The sequence below is a fragment of the Aythya marila genome (assembly GCF_965140915.1).
Source record: "Aythya marila genome assembly, chromosome: 13".
NCBI lineage: Eukaryota > Metazoa > Chordata > Aves > Anseriformes > Anatidae > Aythya > Aythya marila.
Genome location: NC_139054.1, coordinates 16,787,521 through 16,808,160, shown reverse-complemented (window position 1 = coordinate 16,808,160; position 20,640 = coordinate 16,787,521). Strand labels below are relative to the sequence as shown.

The window sequence follows — 20,640 nt, the reverse complement described above, 5'->3', positions numbered from 1 at the left end:
TTTTGTTTGTCTGTTTTTTGCCTGTCACATTTCCATTATGACAAATTTGACAGATAGCTATATTTAACTTTCCTATATTTAATTATATCCTTTTACTTCCAGCACTCCTTCCTTGTATCATCAATAATTTCTCATCCTCTTAAATGTTTATGGCATGGGACATATTAAACCCGCAGTTATCTGTAAGCCAACCTGAAAGCATTTAGCACTTTTAATCTCCTTTTGAAAATAAATCTCCCCCTCTTCACCAGTCTTCTGGTGTTTGTTTTTGTGTTTTTTTTTTTTTTTTTTTTTTTTAATTTTTTAGCATTAAGTGAATGACAGAACTTTATTTTCAGCATCCAGCCACAAGACTGAACTTTCCCATTCGCGTGCATGTTTCTCGTGTAATTAGCGCCTGCTTGAGAGCTTTAAAGCTCCATTAGACAACACCTAGTGCGGGGCTGTGCTGAAGGCAGCACGAATTGAGTGTCCAAATGCCGCTTGGCCGTCTATTTCAGCGTCTCGCGGAACGGATGGGACACGTTTTATAAATGACTCTGCATAGGGGCAGATGTGGAGTCATTTAACTAATCACAATTAACAAGTTATCTCCTGGTGAGGCCCTCCCCTGACCAGGCCGCGCGTTGCCATGGCGACCCGCCCCTCCCTCCCCCCCCTCCCCTCGGTCCGCCGCCGCCCCACAAGGCCTTGCGCTGCCTCCCGCCCAAGATGGCGCTGCTGGGCGCCGCGCCGAGCCTGGCGGCGGCCGCCTCACGACGGCGGCGCCTGCTCCTCGCCCTCGCCCTGCTGCGGCCCCCGGCCGCTGCCGCCTGCTCGCACGGCTGGGCGGTGGGGAGGGGGAGGCAGCGGGCCCGGGGAGCCCCGGGGGGAGGCGAGGTGCGTAGGGAAGGCGGGCGGTGGGGGGCCGGGGGCGCGCTGAGGGGCTGAGGGGGACGGTGAGGGGCTGAGGGGGGAGCTGAGGGGCTATAGGGGACGGTGAGGGGCTGAGGGGGGAGCTGAGGGGCTATAGGGGACGGTGAGGGGCTGAGGGGGGCGGTGAGGGGCTGTGGGGGGTGCTGGGAGGGCTGGTGTGGGGCTGAGGGGGGCTCTGAGAGATGTGGGGGGCTCTGAGGGAGGTGGCGGGGTGGTTTTGGGTGGGTTTGGGCTTCAAGCTGGGAGTCAGCTGCTGTGCTCCTGTCCGGCCGGGGGTTCTGTGTCCCTGGGAGCTTGGGTTCGTTTTTTGTGGACAGACACTCCGAAAGTACCTGTGTGGGTGGGCTGTGGTGGCCAGGGCTGTGCTGACAGACGATTTTGCCGTTATGTGGAGGAAGGAAGGACCCTGAGAGTGCTGTTAAATAAACTTATTCCGTCCCTTTGGGATGCATTTGCATAACGCGTCCCAGCGCTGTGCTTCGGCTCCTGAACTGCCCCGAACTGCTTGGAATTGCCCCGGCTTTGAGCAGCTGTAGGTTCCCCTGCTTGGCGTGTGGCTTAGCCACACAGCGTGCGGTTGGGCCCTAAAAGAAGGGATGTGTTAGCCACTTCTACTAGGCAGCAGGTTTTTTGGGACTGGCAGCAGCTCATCACACGGGGACATGGCTGGTCCCCTGCCCGTGCTCCTCCTTGCTGTTAGATCCTGAGAGCCTGCAGCTGGAAGGGCTTCCTTCCTCCAGCTGACTTCCTAAAGCCGCGTGTTTTATGGCCTCTCCTTGCCAGATGTTGTGCAACTTGCTTGGTGGGGATCAGCTGTTCCCGTGCTCAGCCTCTCTGCGTAGGGAAGTTGCTGGTGGTGTTGAATTGGAAACGTGAAGTGTTGCTTTTGACTTTCACGTCGGCATTGTGGTCGGCTACCTTTTAAAGTAGCTTCAGCATTTAATCCTGGGACTACAAGATCCACGCTGAGGAAGTTGTTTCTTAATGAACTGCTCATTTGCAGATGATGGAGTGCATACAGTTTGAGTTCATGTGCTTTTTTTCCCCTTTTCTATGTTTTTGAGCAGCCGACTCTGTGTTACCGCCCTTTTTCCTTTCTTATCTCCATCTGTTTGTCAACGTGTGGGCAGCAATGTTGTTCCCACGCTTCTAATAGTATAAATTTAAAAACATAAAGCAGTCTGTAGCTTGCTGCCAGCACAGGAAATAGGTTAAATCTGAGCATCAGATCATCCTCTGAACCTAAACAATTTCCATCCTCTTTGTTTGGACCTTAATAGTAACTTCCTGAGTGAAAGCGTGGCTCTGTTGTGCTAGTACCAGTAAATACACACTGTCTTTTGTGCTGCGGTGCCAGAGTGTTTGACTACTCGCATTTGACTGTATTGTTGCATTAAAAATTGCCCCAGTCGTCTTTGGACGTTATAAATTCATGCTCTAGACAGCCACTTGTAACTGCTGTACAAACCAGGATTCCTGCTGTCAGCAGCAGAAGGCTGTAATGTGTTCCAGTGAATGATTTTTTTGCGTTACAAGTAGAGAACGGAGTGCATGTCTCAAACAGAATGGGTCCAGCTTTCACTAATTTATTTGCATCTCTCAAAAGGAGAGAAGGAAGTGCATCTCAAAGCTTGTATGAGCGAACTTTCCATAAACTCTCAGCTATTGTTTTCATTTGATAATAACATCAAGCCTTTTTTTCTTCTTCCAAGCATGCTGCTCTTTATGACTGGCTTTTTGTCGTCACCTGTCATAATGTGAGAGACAAAGCTGTGTTTCTGCAGTAGAGAGTTACTTTTCTGTATTCCAAGGTAGTTGTGTAGTCACAATAAGGAGAAATGCTAAGTAGATAAATGGACAGTGGAAGGCCTCGCTCTTCCAAAATAAGATAGAAGCTTGAGAAAAACAGGCTGAGCAGTGTGAGAACAGTCAAAGAAAGATCATGAGTTCTCAAAACATAAGAAAGGAGAAATTAAAGGGTTGAAAAAATAAAAATAAAAATTGTACATACATGGTAGAGAGGAGCATCGAGTAGCTTGTGAACCTGCAGTACTCAGCCAGTGAGGAAACAGGGGAGGTGATCAGGTGTGGGGTAATAGGGAATAAAAGGTTAGGATTTGTTTGCTGGGGTGTGCTCCTGATTGACAGGCCGCCCGCCATTGCAATCGTGAATAAAAGAGCTTCACAGAAGATCCTGTCTGAAGAAAATGATTTGAGATTTTTCTCACTATTAATTGCCCCTGACAGGCAGAATTCTGTCACAATCAAGTTCCTGTTACTTGGAAGAAGAGACGAGCAGGACTGAAGTAGTAAATTGGTAGGGCTTTTAGTATTGAAACCCGTGGAAGACAAGAAGCTGGGAGTTGAAGGTGATGTAGACCAAGTGTTTTACTTCAAATGTCTAGTGAGTAACCAACAATGTAAGCACGGTGATGTGTGTATTTATTTGAATCCTATTTTCCTTTTGAAGATTTTCATGTGAAAATGTCAATTCCTCCTGATGTTTCTTGATTTGCACTGGACTTTCTGAACGAGGGAGCTCAGGCTGTACCTGCGGTGTATTGATGCATTCAGCTATTTGACCTTTTGGTTTCTGTGGGTTTCTGTGTTAGAAAGTGGTAAACTAGGCTTTTTTTTTTCTTTTTAATACACAATCTGGTGATTATTTTTTTTACTTTGCTTATGCGTCAAGCTCTATTGGGGTGCTCTTTGTGCCCCGTTACGACAAAAAAGCCGCACATTTTGTGTGGTGTGCAATCCAGATCAAGTTATTTGATTATTGTCTAGCAGGAGGCTCAAGCTGCGTGCTCTGGAGTTCTAGGTTATGATGCCCTTCAACACGTGGTGACAAGCTGACAACACTGTTTAACCTTTTCTTAATCTGCTGACCAAGGAAGATGCACTGTCCTGTCATTCCAGTTTTGTTTTTTATTTTTTTTCAGCAAGTTCTGTTGGTGCAGGCATGGAATTTCTTGAGGTGACTGCCAAAAGTTGGCTGTCAGCTTGAACAGGTTGTAGGTCAGAGCTGAAAGCCACTGGCTTTTATCAATTAGGGAATTCAGCATGTAAAAAAAAACTTCTGGAAGCAAGTCAATGCATCCTATGAGAGTTCCAGCTATTTAATTGTTTTGCTGTGTTTACACCCTAATGATAACTGTAAGTCTTTTTAATGGGCTTGTTCTGAAAGCTTTCCTGTTATTAAAAACAGAAAGAGCCAGAACTTTAATTTTTTGCATTTGAAACAACTTAAGTTTGTTTGCTGTGATCTTAAGCTGCACGTTTCGCAGTCACTTGGGTTTAAGGCTTAATGAAAGCAGTGGATACAGCGTGTGTTTTTGTGAAAATCTTCAGGCTGCTGGGTGACGACAGCCTCTGTTAGCGTAGGGATGTTTTTATGGCCACTTAGAGTTTACTCTCTTTAGTTACTGCGGCGTTACTTAACGATTTTACTGTAGGTTTGGGCTTTTGTAATTATAATCACGCATACTGGAGTAACAGCAAAGAAAGCAGGAGGTGCTTAACGCATTTCTCTGGTTTTTGTGCAGTTGTTTCCATTACACGCCTTGCTATATGTTCTTTAGTGTGTGCAAGAGCTCTTGTGTGACATTTACTGCTCTGTTCCAGGGATCAGGTGTGGAGTAGACCTTGCACTAGCTGGTTGAATAGATCAGAGGGCACCAAGTGTGGGGAAAAAATGCTGACGATCCAGCCTCTTAATATCCCATGAGAGGGAAGACTGGCAGGACCCAGCCACCTGTGAGGTCCTGATGTCTGGCTTTAATGGCACATTGTCCCCCAGATGTTCCCAAATCTGTGTTTTACTAGGAGGGAGCACCTGGTGCAGGGCAGTTCCACCAGTAGCGCGGTGCTTTTCAGCGCCTCAGTGAAACCACTCCTTGTGAGTACAACAAACCTCACGGCCGCGCTTCTGCCTTCAGTGGTGTAACTACACAAATAGTAGAGGGCCGTGGAAGCACAGCCGTGTTTGTGCCTTTTGCAGCTCAGGCTGGTAAACACTGTAGACATGGCATTAAGTCGTGAAAAAAATGGTTAAAGGCAGGAAAAAGTTCTGGAGAAATAGGATCATAAAGAAAAGTTAACTGTGCTTTTTAAGAATGGTGGAATTAAAACACTTCAGCGTCATCTGATCATGTTTCCACTCTACTTTGCATCCATCTGATGAGTGTTTTTTGTTTTCCTTTTAAGAGCCAGACAGCATTAAGTATTCTCTGTGGCGCTTACTGCAATGAGATTCAAGCGGAGTGGAGCTGTTTGGATGCTGTTGTGTTACAGATGATAATCTGTGTCTTTCTTCCCTCACACGCGCGGTTTTCAGTGGTTTGATCAGCTTTATTTTTCTGAGCAATAGGACATGTAACACTTGTATCCTGGAGAGGAAACTAGCTGCATTTATGGAAGGGCACAACAGGTATTGTAAAAGCTGTGGAGCTGTGATCAGACGCCATTTCCTGATGTTGAGATCAGTTTGTATTTCCATGAACGTAGCTCCTTCACCTCACCCTGCCCCAGCGGGCAGGGGTTCATTGCGTCAGAGCTCACTGTGAATTTAGGATCTCTGCTGGGTAGTGATGGTGAAGGTGGCTGTATCGGGTGCAGTCTGCCTGGTGAGCTTTGGGAAGTAACCAGGCGTGACTCTCGTGCCTTCTAGGAAGCTTTATGGTCTCTTTGTTTGTGTTGTTTTTGTTTTGTGGGGGGGGGGTGTTTTTTATAGGTTGGTTTGCCTGCATCCAAAATAAAAGCAATGGGAAATCATATTTAAATAAAGCTTAAATGGGGGAAAGGAGCATTTGACTGGAAAGGCCCAACGGTATTCAAATCAGGATAATTATTTTACTATGAATCTGCATAAACCAAGAACTACACCGAGAGCTTGCTTTCAGCCATGACTTCAGCAGTTACAAAAAGCAGGACTTTGTAAGTTATTGTGAAGTGTAATGGCAAAAGGTAGAACAGACCTCTTTTTTTTTTTTTTTTTTCTCCTTGCATTATCTTGGCCTTCCAGCTGCCACATGGGGTGTGATAAAGCACGTTCTTGTGCATAAGTTAATAATATCCCTTGCTCTGGAAGTAGTTGTAAGAGAAGCTTCAGGTACTTTGGATAAATTTACTAATTTATGTGCAGCCTGCTCTCTCTTGGAAAATTATACTGCTGCTCGTTGCCTGGGCGTCGTTTCACGTGTCTGTGTGCATTGCTAAATTCACTTCTCTAGATATTCTGCTGGTGTAGCTGAGCAGTTTGATGTTTGATTACTCAACTGTCTCCGTCTTCTGTTGAGCAGGGTGCATATCATAGTTAAAATATACATATGGCAAGACCAGAAATTAATTTCCAGTAGCCTCGGCTTCGTTGTAAGACCTTTTTAGTAGTCTCTATACTCACAGATATATGCCTAGAACACTGAGTGGTTGAAATTCATTGTATTTTCAAATTCCCTTTATAGGGGAAATATTGCTGCTGAGCAGATCAACAATCCCATATTTCTACCCATAAAAGCATCAGACATCTAATTATACTGAGAATTGTTGCGAGGAAGGCTGTATAATGGAGCAGAGCAGATGGAAATATGGGAACGGGATCCGAAACTCGTCTGGGGAGTGCTGGGGGGCACGGGGCGAGCAGCACTCGCTGCAGTGGAAGTTGCTGTGGTGTTTGTTGGGCTGCACGGGGTGGTGCTGGGTGGGTTTTCTTCCTGCCACTGGGGTCGGCTTCACCAGAAGAACCTGAATGCGAGTGTGTATTAGCAAGATGATGTTACAGGGAAACTTTAGATATTTTTTGTGATACTCTTGGTTTCTTTTGTTCTGGATTTGCCTACAGAGCACCTGCACATGGTTAAACATAACTGCAGTGAAGCTTGTATTGCTTGGGTTGGTACGGCTGGTTTATGTTTGTCAGGGCAGTGTATTCTGCCTACTAGGGTATTTTCACCTGTTTTCACCTTTCACCAGAGGTACGTTGTGTGCTGCACAGAGAAGCTTCAGAGTGTGGACTTGACCTTGTGCAAATGTGTTTAATCCCTGTTGTTTTTTTGTGTTGGTAGCGTTTCAACTACCACCAGCAGTCATGGCACTTCAGCAATGTGACTTCCACGTGCAGTCAGCACTAGACATCTGCTTCATCCTTGGGAGTACGTAGGTTCATCCAAAAATACATTAGAAGAACATAACAGTGCAGAGTGAGCCCTTCAGAAGGTGGGAAAGGCCAGAATGAATGTTCCCTGAAGAATTCCTTCAATTCTGCAAAAACAGCACTCAGGCTGCAGAAGAGGAGCCTACTAGTGCAGCTCTGCTGCAGTAAGGTCCAAGTGGGGCTCTCCTAGAGCCCAGCTCTGTTGGGAAGAGTTGCAGTGAGGGACGGTGGAGCCCCAGATCTGCTTGTGGGATGTGTCCTTTTCGCTATATCCGTCTCTTACCCCTGTGAGGGTTTGTTGGTTCAGTCAATGACATAGGCTGTCTAATGCAGTAAGTGAGCCTGGGTCTGTGGGTGTGTCAACGGATCTTGTTTCTGGGATGTTTCTTTTGTACTTTAGTCAGGAGGAGATGTGTGGGCTTTGCCAGAGGATGTAAGTTATTAGTAAAACATTTTTGGTGTGACCTATGAGTATGTTCTTGAAGAACAGTGCATAGTTCCTTTCCGCTAGCTGTTGGAGCATTGGTTGTCTACTGTCACGTACTGGGAATATCCTACAAAAACAAATACAGTCCGAGGTAGCTACCTGTGCTTCAACCTTTATAATACTTGAGATCAATATATTCTTGTTCTCGCAAAGCTGAGCGGGATGGGATGATGAGAGGTTCCAGCTGTGTTGTCTTGGGAGAAGCCAAAGCACTGAGCGATGGATCACCAGACCCGAAACCTCTTTGGCATGGTGTCTCAGCAGCCCGTTATCAGCATCACGTGCTTGAAGTGTAAACGTTGGCGTAAAGGCACCGAGGCTTTCAGCGTGCTGCACGCTCCTCCGTAGGAGGCAGGAGCTGGATAACTGTAGTGAGCCTCTCAGCCCCGACCACAGCCCCGTGATGAATTGTAGGCTGTTGTAGTTCAGTGTCTGCCTGTGGCTGGGGAGGCAGGAGGAGCTGTAGTGACATAATTGCCCCCCCTGAATTAGGGAGTGCCGCTGCTTTTGTGCTGGTCCTACAGCTTAATTTGGTGTTAGACTCTGGGTTGTTCCCAGGTGCCACTGTAGTGCTTGCTGCAAGGAGTGCTTAATCCTCTTCTTGCGTGTTGGTGGGAGCTTTTATCCAAAGTAACTGTGCCTTCACAACAGATTAATTTGCAGTAACTTGGGACGTAATGAGGCCTCTCGGAAGTCCTTGTCCCTTTCCATTATATTTTCTGTTTATGAAGCTGTCACCATTCATCCAGAGTGCATTCGTTTAGATGGAATCCCCCCTGTTGACACGACACTGGAGCTTATCTAACCGAAGATTATCTCCGAGGAGCTGCACCTCCTTAATTCAGCTCAGGTCTTGGCAGCATCAGGACGGCTGACCCAGGCCAGTGCACTCTATTAAGCGTGCAGCGTGTAGTGCTAACGTTTACTCTTCCTCTGCCTGCGCTGTCACAGAACTGGAGCGTTTGAAATGAGCATGTCCTAGGTGGTGACTTCTGGGGGAACTGTCTTCATTTCCTGAAAAATGAATTCTGGTGTGCGGCTTAGGACAAGAGCAAAGGAATGTCTTAAGGCAAGGTATAAAACACATGGCGGTGCTGCTACTTGCCAAGGTTAAAAATAGCCTTTGTGAGCAAGGTGCTTTTGTTACTTTTAACACCTTTTGGACATTTGTCCCGTGCCTTAGGGTGATGAGCAGTTCTTTGCTATTTTGCTCAGTGTTCGTGCTCATGCTACACAATATTGGAACGGAGCAGTAAAAGATTAAATGTTGAATGTGTCAAGGATGTGGAGCCAGCACTGTAACTGAAAGAGGTAACTGGTAACTGGTTCGCCACTGGGGAAGCACTGCAGCTAGTCCACCTAGGGAAGATAAATGCTCCTTAGACACTTAGAGAAAACAAATTGCTTTTGATGTGCCATGTAAAGCATGCGATAGTTGGTGCCTCGCAGCACGCCCAGTAAGGATGCATCGACGGCTGTGTGGATGTTGGTGTCTTGTACCCTGCCTGCCTGACGCTCGCAGACAGCCGTGGTGCTGTCTCTGGTGGTCCTGATGCCTGCTGGCGAGGAGCTGCAGCTTTGATTAGCCTCGTGGTCTGCTGGGCAGGTGTGGTAGTGGCTGAGCTGGGAGGGATTGAAGGTGGCAGAACCTGTGAGTGTCAGAATAACAAGTCGTTATGAAAAATAGAACAAAAGAATATTTGAAAGAAATCAGAAGACAGCCTGGGAGAAGATAAAGATGAGAAGGAAAACTTTGGAGCGTGCGTGATACAAAAGAAATAAAGTCTGGGGGCTTTAGGGAAGGGAAAGATTCATTGTCATTTAGCATTTTTAACGGGTGAATGTGATACAGTTTACACCTGCTCCCCACCAGTTTTCCTTTTTGGTGGTCAGTTGTCAGAGAACAAAGCCGTCTGCCTTGTTCCCATGTTATGCTTGTTCATGTAAATTGGATGAATGTTCTCTGCATGTGAAGCACATGTTCTGCATTGCTCCATTTTCCACCTTTTTTTTTCCTTTCTATTCTGTAGATTTTACCAATCTGCAAGCAAAAATCATGGCAGAGTCTGGTGGGAGGTTATTCAAGACCGTTATTGGAGGCATCAGAGGTATGTAGAAATTCTTCCTGGTTTTTGTGGGGGGAAGGAAAATCAAGCTCTTAGAGCATCTTTCATTCTTTTTTTTCCCCTTTTTATTTCACTATTTACAACACCGAAGTACAGCAAGTTAAATGACAAGTTATGTTTCTGGCTCTGGAGTGAACTTTGCTTAGAAGACTCAGACTTTTATATACCCCTCAAGAAGTCTTTTTAAATCTCTAAAAACTAGTGATAATACAGTCAGTGATAAAGCAGAGTCCTTATCAATGCAGAAAATTTACATTTTTATGGAGGTTCATGGTGCCAGACATAGAAAGTACCAATTTGTAGAAAGCTGTGAGTTTTCCTTGAGTACATAGGGTTTTATTGCTTCAAAATGCTGTTTAGGTTGGGAAATACCAAGAAACTTAACAAATTTATTCTCATCATTCTGAGTGACAGGTTGTCAGGCTCTTATTCCTCTGAAGTCTGCTTGCCTTAATACTAATGTAAACATAGGGAGAATTTATTTTTTACTGTTCATGGAATCATCATGACTTATTTCTAAGTAGTACCCTCGGCTTGAATGAAACTACAATGTATTTGTCTTTTTTATTCCTATTATTAAAAAAAAGAAAAACATTTATGAGTGGACTTATGCTAACCACTTATGAATGACCTTAAGCTAAAATCTTTTGAGAGTCATTGAGTCTGTGTGAAATTAACACTGATAATATTCTTTAATATATGGAAAGTGAAATTTTGCTTTGGGAAACTCTGAGCTCTTTAGGTTTTATATCTGATGGTTTGATAAAGAGCTTTTACATAACTTTTACTGAAATGGAAGTGGAAAATGTAGCAAAACCTTTAAACAAAATGCAGGCACTTTTGAAGAGCTTTGACGCACCTGTTGTTTGTGGCAGGTGAATTGAAATTGCACTTGAATGAGTAATAGTGAATTGTTATTTTTGGTCCATCTACCTGAATCAATAAATTCCAAATTTTTGTCCATATTTATTTAGCAGAAGATCTTGCTCACATGGTAAGGAGAGTGAATCAGGCTTTTAAAAATTAGGTTCTTCTCCTGACTGCTCCAGTACATGCTGTTCTGGATTGCAGCGGGGGCTCTGGGGTGGGTAAACGTGTCTGCCACACGGTGCCAGTAAGCCACTCGCATCCCAACGGGAATGGGAAGTATGAAGCAGGTTTGTTTGTTTTGACCTCCAGCAGCGAAGTTATATTTTCTATGTGGAAAGAAGATTATTGCTTAAGTGTGTCCCATTTTATTCATTAACACATCCGAGTACGGTTATCTTCCAAAACTTTCTTTTTATTGTTTCCTTATTCTGCTTTTCAGTTGTAGGTGTCCTTTTAACTTAAATATTTAAAACTCTGTTGTCTTTACCTCCTGGCTGTTTGGAAGATTCTCTTTGCTATAATGCTAGATTTACAGTCCTTCTCTTATTATTGTTTCCGTAAGCAAGGCAAGGTTTTTGAGATACTATCTTTTATTAACGTACACTGATACAGTTGGAGGGTAAGAAGAACCAGTAGTTCTTCATTCTGTTGGCTTTTAAATGCAGGTTTCCTGAGGTTCTTGCAAATTAACTTTTCTTTTTCACGCAGATCTTCCCAAGGTTGCAACTGATAGAGAAGAGAATGTGTTGGCATGGTCATGCAGGTGGAGGGCTTCACACAGATCCAAAGGAAGGGGTAAGAAATCTCTTAATTAGTATTGCTTTTATCTTTAAAAAAAAAAAAAAAAAAAAAAAAAACAAGCCGAAGACCCCACATAGCAATTTTTGAATACCTATTGGTGGATAAGTGAACGCTGTAGCATAGCAGATTCTTTTTACTTGTTAATGTAAGCTTACTAGCTCTTAGATTACCAAACATTTATCGTAACTGTTCAAGTTCCTCAGTTTTATTAAAATGCAATGCTAGTGTTGCACACTGCTTTGTAACTTGCCTCCATTACGTTAATGTTTTTTTCATGGAAAGTATGTTCCATTGCCACTTAATGTGCTCTGATATTTGCCTGCGACTTGGCATTCAGAATAGCAAAAATTGGCTTGTGGGTACAAGTTGGTGCGTTAGTTGGTGAAATTGCACTTGAAGAGGGAGAAAAAACTAATTCAAGTGTGCTTATATTTTTACTTTGATTTAACACTGCAGCCGATACACTCGACTGAATTTACATTCAGGAAGCACATGTGCTAAAATAGTGATGATAGGTATGTAAGGAGAGAAGCCAATCTTTTATTAAACCAAACTATTAAAGGTAGAAAAGAAGCAGGCTTTTGGTGAAAACAACGCGGTGTAAACTTTGCACTATTAAAATTACAAAATCAAAGAGCTAGGGTTATGTAACTTCCCATTTTTTCTCTTGCTGTGCTTTTCTCACTTGCACCTCCTTCAGGTGCTCTGTGTATTTGAGGAACGGTGCCACGTGGGGACTAGAAACTTGGTCAAGCTTCAGTGGGATCTTCCTTGGACTAGCACAGACTGCGCTGATGACAAATGGGGCTCAGTGCAAATCCCAGGTGTTTCAGGGCTGGTTCGTTCCTGCTCTGACACACCGCTCCCCACAGCCTGACAGAGCTGACCATACATTTTCCTGTAGCTGTAAAGGAGAGGAGCACTGCACCTAGGTTTTCCTCGTAAACCTTGGTCTGAGAGTTATCCCTTCATTTAGCCCAAACCCGTTTATGCTACAGGCAGAAGTCGGGAGACATTACTCACAGGTAATGCTTTTGTAGGAAGGGGAGAATACGTAACATAAAATGCAGCCAGATTGTTTTAGCAGGCATCTGTGATCTTTCCTGCGTAAGGCAAAGGGAAGCAGGAGAGTCAGACGTCTTCAGCTGGTGCTATTACTGGTCCTGCATGTAGCAGTAACTTCACGGTGATTTTAGGACCCTCACTGCAACACGTATAGGCTCTGTCAAATACTTCCTAGGCAAAACGGAGTAACAAGCTATTCATCTCCCTACTTACCCTAATTGTATTGTGTATGTTATCAAATACAATTTCTATGGATTATTTTTCCTCTAAATGGGAGGGGGGCATTATCCTGTGTTACCACTCGTCTGTTGGGCTTAATTATTGTTGTGTTTTTTCCTGTTACAATTTCTGTTCCCCTGGGTACGTTGGTCAGCTGCATGTTGTCTGTTTGCTGTCAAAACCTCATCTTTTCACCTGTCTGTGGAGAAGGCCCTTTTTATATACAAAGAATGAACTTGCCCTCATATGCTGCAGCTGCAAATCACAGACTGACCTGTCTTCAAAAAAAAAAAAAAAATGCTAGAGGATCTTTACTCTTCCTTTAAACCCTGCTCACTGAAATGCAGGCCTTTTTTGACTGAGCCACTTGCGTGAGGAGAGGAAAACAGAGTGACAGTGGATGCAGAAGCTGAGGTTCTTGGCAAAAGTGAAGGAAATCTGATGGTACAAGTGCAGTTCTTCCATGTATGCACTGGTACTCAGTGCTCAGGAGTACTGGCACTCACATTACCACAAGAACTTTTTCCCCTCAATTACGCTTTTAGGAAAGCTGTAGGTGATACACGTCAGCAATGTTACACCTGTATCTCTTCCATTTTTTATTTTTTTTTTTTTGACAAACCATTCTGTTTGTTTTGGAAAGTGATTTTGGCCTGATGTTTTCAATTCCTCCTCCTGTAGCAGCTCCAGGGGAGACAGAACTGAATGTGAAGGATGAACAAAGAGTGTGAAGGGCAGTAGGTGTTACCTCCATCTCGCAAGGAGCTAGAAGAGAAGATTACACATCTGTTTTGTTACAGAATAATTTTTACGTGCAACAGTGGCCTATGTGCTGGAGACTGAAACTGAAAACAGTAATGTTCTTTTAGCATCTTCAATTTCTTTTTTGTGTGTTAGACTTCTGTAAACAGAAGAGACAGGAATAGAAGCTGTGGTGTCTGTCTGGTTGCTAAGCAGTCGTATATTACTTTCTTATGGAAACGCTGAGAGTCATGATGGAGCGCTGCTAATTAGCCTGCCCCTGCCACCATTTCACCTGGTTGCTATTTGGTTTGCTAGTCACTGCCTGCTAGTCATCCCTCCTCCTTGGAGGGATGGCTAGTGCTAAGTAGTCTGTTTTTTTTTTTTTTTCTCAAAGTTTGGAAGAAAAATGCAGGCCCTAGTCTGACACATACTTCAGCTGATCTGGCAGCCCCAGAAAGAATTGTACTTCACCCTGGAGTTTTGCTGTGACTGTATGGTCTGGTAGTGAGCTAGTGAGAACTGATTCAGCTGAAAAATAACTTGTTCAAAGGGGAGAGAACAATGTGTAATGTGTGCATGCCCCCCCAGTAATAGCAGCAACTTCTACTGCTTCACTCAAAGCATGTTGCATACCCTGGACTGAAACAGTCTTTAAAAGAAATAAATGTTGTTCTACATTCTCAGCCATACTTTGTTTCGTGCTACTGAATTTGCAGAATTTTCTGACTTTTCCATGAGCAGAAACCCTGCAGCAAACACTGAAGAGTTTCCTGCCAGTTTCATAAACTGAATCAGCTCATCGAGGTGTTCTGTGAGCTCCAGAAGTGGTGTGAGAAATGGGCTGGGGCTGTGCAGGTCAGTGCTGCAGAGAGGTGGGGAAGCAGCGGAGGAAGCAAGCTGTTAGTGGCTCGCAGAATTACCTCGTGCAGGTGTGAGACAGCTTGTGCTGCTGCAATACAGAGGGTGATACAGCTTCGTGAGTGAGTACACAGGGAGCCACGACAGGGCCTTTTTTCTTCATCAGCAATGACAGCTTAAATGCAAGTCAAACTACCACTTTTTGTCCATCATGCTGCTGGTAGATCATCCTCCTAGCGCAAACTTTATCCATAAAGTCACGGGGCCAGCCCAGTAAATGCTTTGCAATACTCAGTAATCTTGGAGATTGTGGACAGGAATGATTACTTTTCTTTTTTCTTTTTTTTTTCCTTTCTAAAAGTATTTTAGAAGGTTCGGAATCTGGAATGGGTAGGGACAGGAAGAGAGTCTGTGCTTGTTCTTTTGCCAATTGGTCTTCAGTATTCCATAGTGTTATAAAAACATGCTGTGCTAAAAAGGAGGGAGGAAAAAGGCTTTTCTTTGCTACCTGCTATAGTATAAATCTAATACTTTTTCTTCCATTTCTTTGGAAATAAGCATTGGAAGAAAACAAAACATATCACTGTTACTTAAAAGGTTAAAATAAGCACCTTACTCTCGACCTTTTTATATACCACAGAAATCAAAAAATGACCTCAGTCTATTAAATTGCTTATTTTAATTCTGAATCTTATTACTTGCATAGTTTAACAATTTTCATTTTTCAGCTTGTGTTTCTGTACAACAGGAACATTTATTTCATGGTAAACTTTGATGTAACGTGCGTGCATTTTGCATCTCCTTTGATATTTCTTCTTGTCCCTTTGCAAGGCCTTTGGCAAATGACTGGCTGCCTTTGGACTTTTTCTGAATGGATTTTCTTCTGTCGCTGTTCAGAGCCATGCAGAAACTGAAATGGATTCCTTGTTTGCCATCAATGTACTTCTTTATTTTTAATAGCTTCTCTATACAAAGCCCAGCTATCCAGTAGCAACATATAATTAGAACTACTCTGGTTGTGCGAGTATCTTTTGTGTTCATGGGATACCATTTCTTTTACCTTCCTTTTTAGTCTGTGAGAGGTGATCAAAGATATTGCCCAAATGTTTGAAATGCTATTCATGCATATCCTTAGCTCAAGTGGAAAGCAATGTGTGTGTGCTGCAGCAAATAGCTCCATCTCCTCAGACAGAGAAGACAACAGAAATAATTTTGCAGTCTCTGTTCACTTACAAATCTTCAATATATCCGTTTTTTAAGTCACTTGAGAAGTGCTTATACTTTGCAATACTCAAATATGTTTTCAGTTGTTTACAATACTCAATGTCTTCTGTTGGTTTTCTTTGAAGCGATGACTAGAAACTATGTGATGAATTTTCCAGTGCTTTTAAATGCTTACATTTGTAGGATTGGCTTCACAGGTTGCCTTAGCAATCATACCTCTTCACAGAGCTCTCCTTTCTCATTCACACTGGACCTTAAGAGAGAATTTTTATTCTAATTGGTTTTATTTTCCAGACTGAGGCATGAGAATGTAAAATATACAAACTAGTAAGGGAAGCATTAAAATACATTGTAAAATGCTCCCTTTCCACCTGCTTCTGTAATGAAAAGTCATCTTAAAGTGTGGACTGAATTTTCTTTCCCCTTCCTCCCCAGTTACAAAATAATGCCTGAAATAGAGAGATTAGCTGCTACTTGCTGCCCTCCCTCCAGCTTTAGATAACCTTCTCGTCTTTGAAGTTAACCCCAGGTTATCCAACAACAACAACAAAGTTTTTGGTACTCAATGTGCTTTTATTCTTGATTGGCTAGCTTTGTTTAGGCTTCAGCTGCTATAATCAGCTTTGGAGTTTAGTGGAATATATATAAAGTGTAAGAGATACATCAGACTGTCTATAAAATAACCTCTCTGTGGAGAAAAAAAGGCATTTCGGAAGACTTTTTTTGTCTGAATCGTGGTGGTCGTTAGAAGAATATTTGAGGTTTTGAGAATAGAAATCATGAAGATTTTATATTAAAAAAAAAAAAAAAAGACATATCCAGTTACATTAATATGTGGCTGTGTACATCTTAAAAACCTGGTAAAGGCTGATTACCCAAATTCAAGGGCCATTCTGGTAAACAAAGTGGTGATGGTTGAAGCTGAGTGAAAGCAACTGGAGTAGATCTCCTGCTGGTAGTCCTGCCTTCGTTGGGTACCCATTGAAGGCCAACCTTTGTGCTCCTGAAAATGAGCTCTAGAAGATGTGCAAAAAACTAGAGGATGTTTCTCATTTCACTGCCGAGGTGAAAGGGTGACCAAAACCTGTACAAATGGTTGTTGGAGATGCTTAAATGTATAGTAATGCAAGCAATTAATCCGATCTCAAATTTGCATACAGTTCAATTTGCGTATCAGCAGAAGTGTTTAGTTTGGGATTCATACAAGTTCCTGCAGTGCTAGTGATTTTTCTAAGTACTGCATTTTACTGTGACTCACTGAATGTTCTCCAGACTACTTTGTCAACCTTTCAGACTTCTTTCTTGCTTTATGCTTTTTGTTAATTTTTTTGGTTGTTTTCCCTCTGGTTGTTTTTGTGCTGTGTTAAATCAGCTTCTGAAGAAGGAATACCAAGCCCTTGCATCCTGTATAGGAATCTTGGGAAGATAAAAACAAGGAGCAGTTTATTTGTTTTGTGAACAATTTCAACTGGTTTATTTTCTGTTTTCCATTTATGTTATTCTTGCACTCTTGAGGAGACGTGAGTTAAGAACAATTCATCTATTTTTACAGTATCCTGGTTATAAGCCTTAAAAAAAATCCAGTTCAAAATATTAATATGTTGTCCTAGGCTCAAACACTGAGAACTGTCTGCCTATCAAAATGCAAAAGTTACACAAATATATAAAATTCATCCTTAATTGTCCTCATAACACGATGCCTTTGTTCTTTTTCAATAGCTGAAGGAGATCGATGCCAAAAAGATTGTCAGAGCAATGTTGTCTTACGTGTGGCCCAAAGACAGACCAGACCTGCGAGCCAGAGTAGCCATATCTCTGGGGTTCTTGGCAAGTGCAAAGGTAAGAACAGATACTTCCTTGCATTATAATACTCATGCTCTTGCTTGCAACAAAACTAGTGTTTGTTAGCTTTTGTATGCCTATGTCCTTCTGAGAGCTTTCTGCAGATCAGTGGAGGATATAATTCAAATTTTGTGCAATCCTTGTAGAAATAATGTAGAAGAGCAATTGTTAACTTTGTGCAAATAATGTTTTGCTTTTGGAAAAAAGAAATATTTGATTAAAAAATATTGGGAGTAAATTTTGTAAGTGTCAGTGAAACATATGGCTCAACTGTCTTTCCTTTGAATGGCAATTTTTACCACAGCTAATATTAGTATCTTGCTGGGATAAGCTAAAGTAGGTGCTACTTAGCAGTGAGTTTTAGCACTTAAGGAAGTACAACGAAACTAGCTTATCAACTTTCAGCAATATTGCCGTGTTATGAAAAGAAAGCGAAGAAACGCTCTGTTATCACCTACGTGGCTGGAGTTTACTTGGAAGAGAAATGTGCTCATTTATTCGAGCTGACGAGGAAGACCCAATCTTTTGGTGTACAGCTCTTTCTCGCAGAGGCAATCTATCAGGTGGGAGCTGGTACTGTCTCCAGTAGATATTTGTGTTTGTGCTGCTGCTGCTGTTCAGGAAGTTGCTGATAATGCAGTTGACAACATGTACAAACATGCAATATTCTGCAAGTAAAATTCCACCTTTTTTTTTTTGTATGCCTGTACAAAATATTACGGTGATGCCTTTGATTGCAATTGAAACCTATCTGGGAATCTATCTGCTCAAAATGCAGATGCTCGGAGTGTTTTGCTTTTCGTGCCATGTGGTTACCCTCACGGTACTATTTAACTTGATTATATGGTTGGTTCGTTGGTGTTTTGTGGTCTGCTTTTAGGTACGCCCCGCTTACCAGATGTATATGAAAATTCTCTTAACTGAGTTTCTCGTTAAAGCTTCTTACTAGAATTACAGACAGTAATCCGAAGGCAACTTTGAAAGAAGTTTGAAGTATTCTTTTTCTCTCCTCGTAGCCCCGCTCTCCTAATTAGTAGGGTTATTTGAATGCGACAGCGGATGTGAATCCAGAATCTGATCCTGCATGTGGCATCACTGTACCTTGCTTTTAGGAAATCTAATAATGTTCCAGGCAGCGTTTTGGGTGCTAATGGAAATCGATGTCCAGGATGCATGACTCTTGCAAATAGCTTTCTATTAGGGACTCCTGTTAAGCATCTGTCTGTACCAGGGTGTGCTAATACACAGTGTCACCTCAGACATCTAGAGAAACCTGGTTTGCATGAGGGGTGGCATGGGATTCCCCCTCTTGATTGTTTTAATGAATCCTGCTTTCTCACATAGTCTGAGACATTAATAATGTTGCTAAAGCTTATTTCACTGCAGTAAATAACGTCCTTTGTGGCAGCGGTGGCACTTCTTGTTCTCAGTCACAGAAGTCTCTTTGTAAGTACGTAGCACCTGGTAGGCAGCCAGTTAAGGTTTTCTGTTTCTTCAGATTTGGAAATAATTGTTCTGTGGAGTTTCTTGTAGTAATGCTTCCTCACTGGAGAGGTTAGTTATGGAATTTTAGCTTTTGTCTCCTAACTCGGTATGCCATGTCGGATTTGAACTACAGGTGGTCGGAACACCAGCTAGGGCATTTGGTATACAGCTGAATTCTCTGCTGGGAGAGCCGCGTGTTTTCCCCAGTCCCAAGTCAGAAAATCAGGCATCTAATTGCTCTTTGGGGAAGAAACTGGATGTTTGGACCTCTCTTAAGTGTTCAGTGTCCTACTTCAGATATAGCCTGGAAGCCCTGGTGTCCAAAGCAGCTTCCCAGAAGGAGGCAGCAGAAAACCTGTTGAGCTTTGTTCGGGTTTAAGGAGATGCCAGTTAAAACAAATGTTTTGTGAGAAAGTTTTTCTGAGGGCAAACAAGAATTTAATTGGGAAAACATACAATGTGCTCTCTACAGATGTGTATTGTAACAGGCTGGCGTGAAAACTTTCATGGATGTCTTCTAGCAATCCTTTACTCACGTTCTTGGTTTTGTGCTTTTCTATCATAACAAAGCTTTATTAGATCTCAAAGATAAAATAACTGCAATCTACCACGTTATCCCTCATCACCCGAGCTATATCCACTCTTCCTTTTGGAGTAAATTTTCTTAAACTGCTTCATATTTTACACACGCTAAGTACGCACATGGTTATTGTGGCATGCAGTGGATTGGTACAGAGCTGGGAAGTCTGTCCTGTCTTGGAGCCCTGAATGTGCTCTTTATCCAGAGTGAGCTAGAGGTCACTTTGTCCTATAGGGAATGAAATAGAAATCAGTTTACCTGTAACTTGCCTGGACCATGAATAAACCTGTACGGATTCCTCATTGTCCGATTTGGGGAGCCTTTGTTCTGGCTGCTTGTGAGGTTAATTACGATGTACTTGATAGACCACACAAGCAGTTAGTTAGAGGTTTGCAGCTATTCAGTTGTCAACACAAGAATGCCAGCGTATCTTTCCCCTCGCTGCAGTCCTGGCCTGCTTTCTTTGTTCGCTATGAACTTGTCTGCATCTGAAGGGTTTCCGTCCTTAGAATGCAGTTGGTATAAAGGCTGCTTGTTCTTAGGGCTTTTGCACAGAGAACTGTGTGGTCATGATGCCTGCTACTGGTCACCTTTCACCGTAAGAAATGCTTTTGTAAGCCTTTTGGTCAACTACTTTTGAGTTACTCAAAGGAGTTGGGGGTTCTATACCTATATATGAAGTTAAGTTTCCTGTTAAAAGATCCAAACAGCAGCTCTCTGAGACAGAGGCTGTAGCAAGGCTTCAATTTTCTTGTAAGAAAATGCCAGAGAAACCACAGAGGGGAGGTGGCTTATGAAATCCTCAGCCACAGGAAAAATTCTGGGAGTTCATACCGCGTTTGATTTGGTCTTGCTTAACCACAAAACACAAAGAAGCTGGAGAACATACCTCCTTTTCCTGCTGCTTGTGAAATAATTTGTCTTATTTCTTATCTCTTTCAGTCTTCCAGTTCAGTAAAACTCAATTTCAAAACAAAAGCTGAGTGTGCGTGCAGTTACTGAAGAGCCTGCAGTTATAATCCGTCTTGACTCCTTTAGTGGGGCCCAGTTGCCTGTCATTACTCAAGTTATTGTGATTTTTGGTTCCTTTTTGTCTACACATAACTGCTAGTAGTATTGTTAGCCTTCAAAGTAAGCTGTTTGTATAGCTTTTTATGACTGGGAGCTGACAGAATGAAGTCTGCTCAAGGGCTAGTAAGGTCTTTTTTTTTCCTTTGGAAGACTTGTTATATTATGACATGCTTTAAATTTTTATCTTAAATATTTATTGCCT

General features: G+C 42.7%; 1 protein-coding gene across 2 annotated transcripts in view; it reads left to right on the top strand.

Annotated features, from left to right (window-relative positions):
* Positions 1–711: 711 nt before the first annotated feature.
* Positions 712–20,640, top strand: part of ABCB7 (ATP binding cassette subfamily B member 7) — a gene marked incomplete at its 5' end in the record, with an annotated part of 45,433 nt that continues 25,504 nt past the window's right edge. For both annotated transcript variants that reach the window (XR_014318390.1, XM_082770597.1), the window contains 4 exons: positions 712–879; positions 9,584–9,661; positions 11,258–11,344; positions 17,180–17,299. Coding sequence is in view for 1 of the 2 variants with exons in the window: in XM_082770597.1 (XP_082626723.1) it covers positions 712–879; positions 9,584–9,661; positions 11,258–11,344; positions 17,180–17,299 (453 nt within the window). The remainder of the gene's footprint in view (positions 880–9,583; positions 9,662–11,257; positions 11,345–17,179; positions 17,300–20,640) is intronic.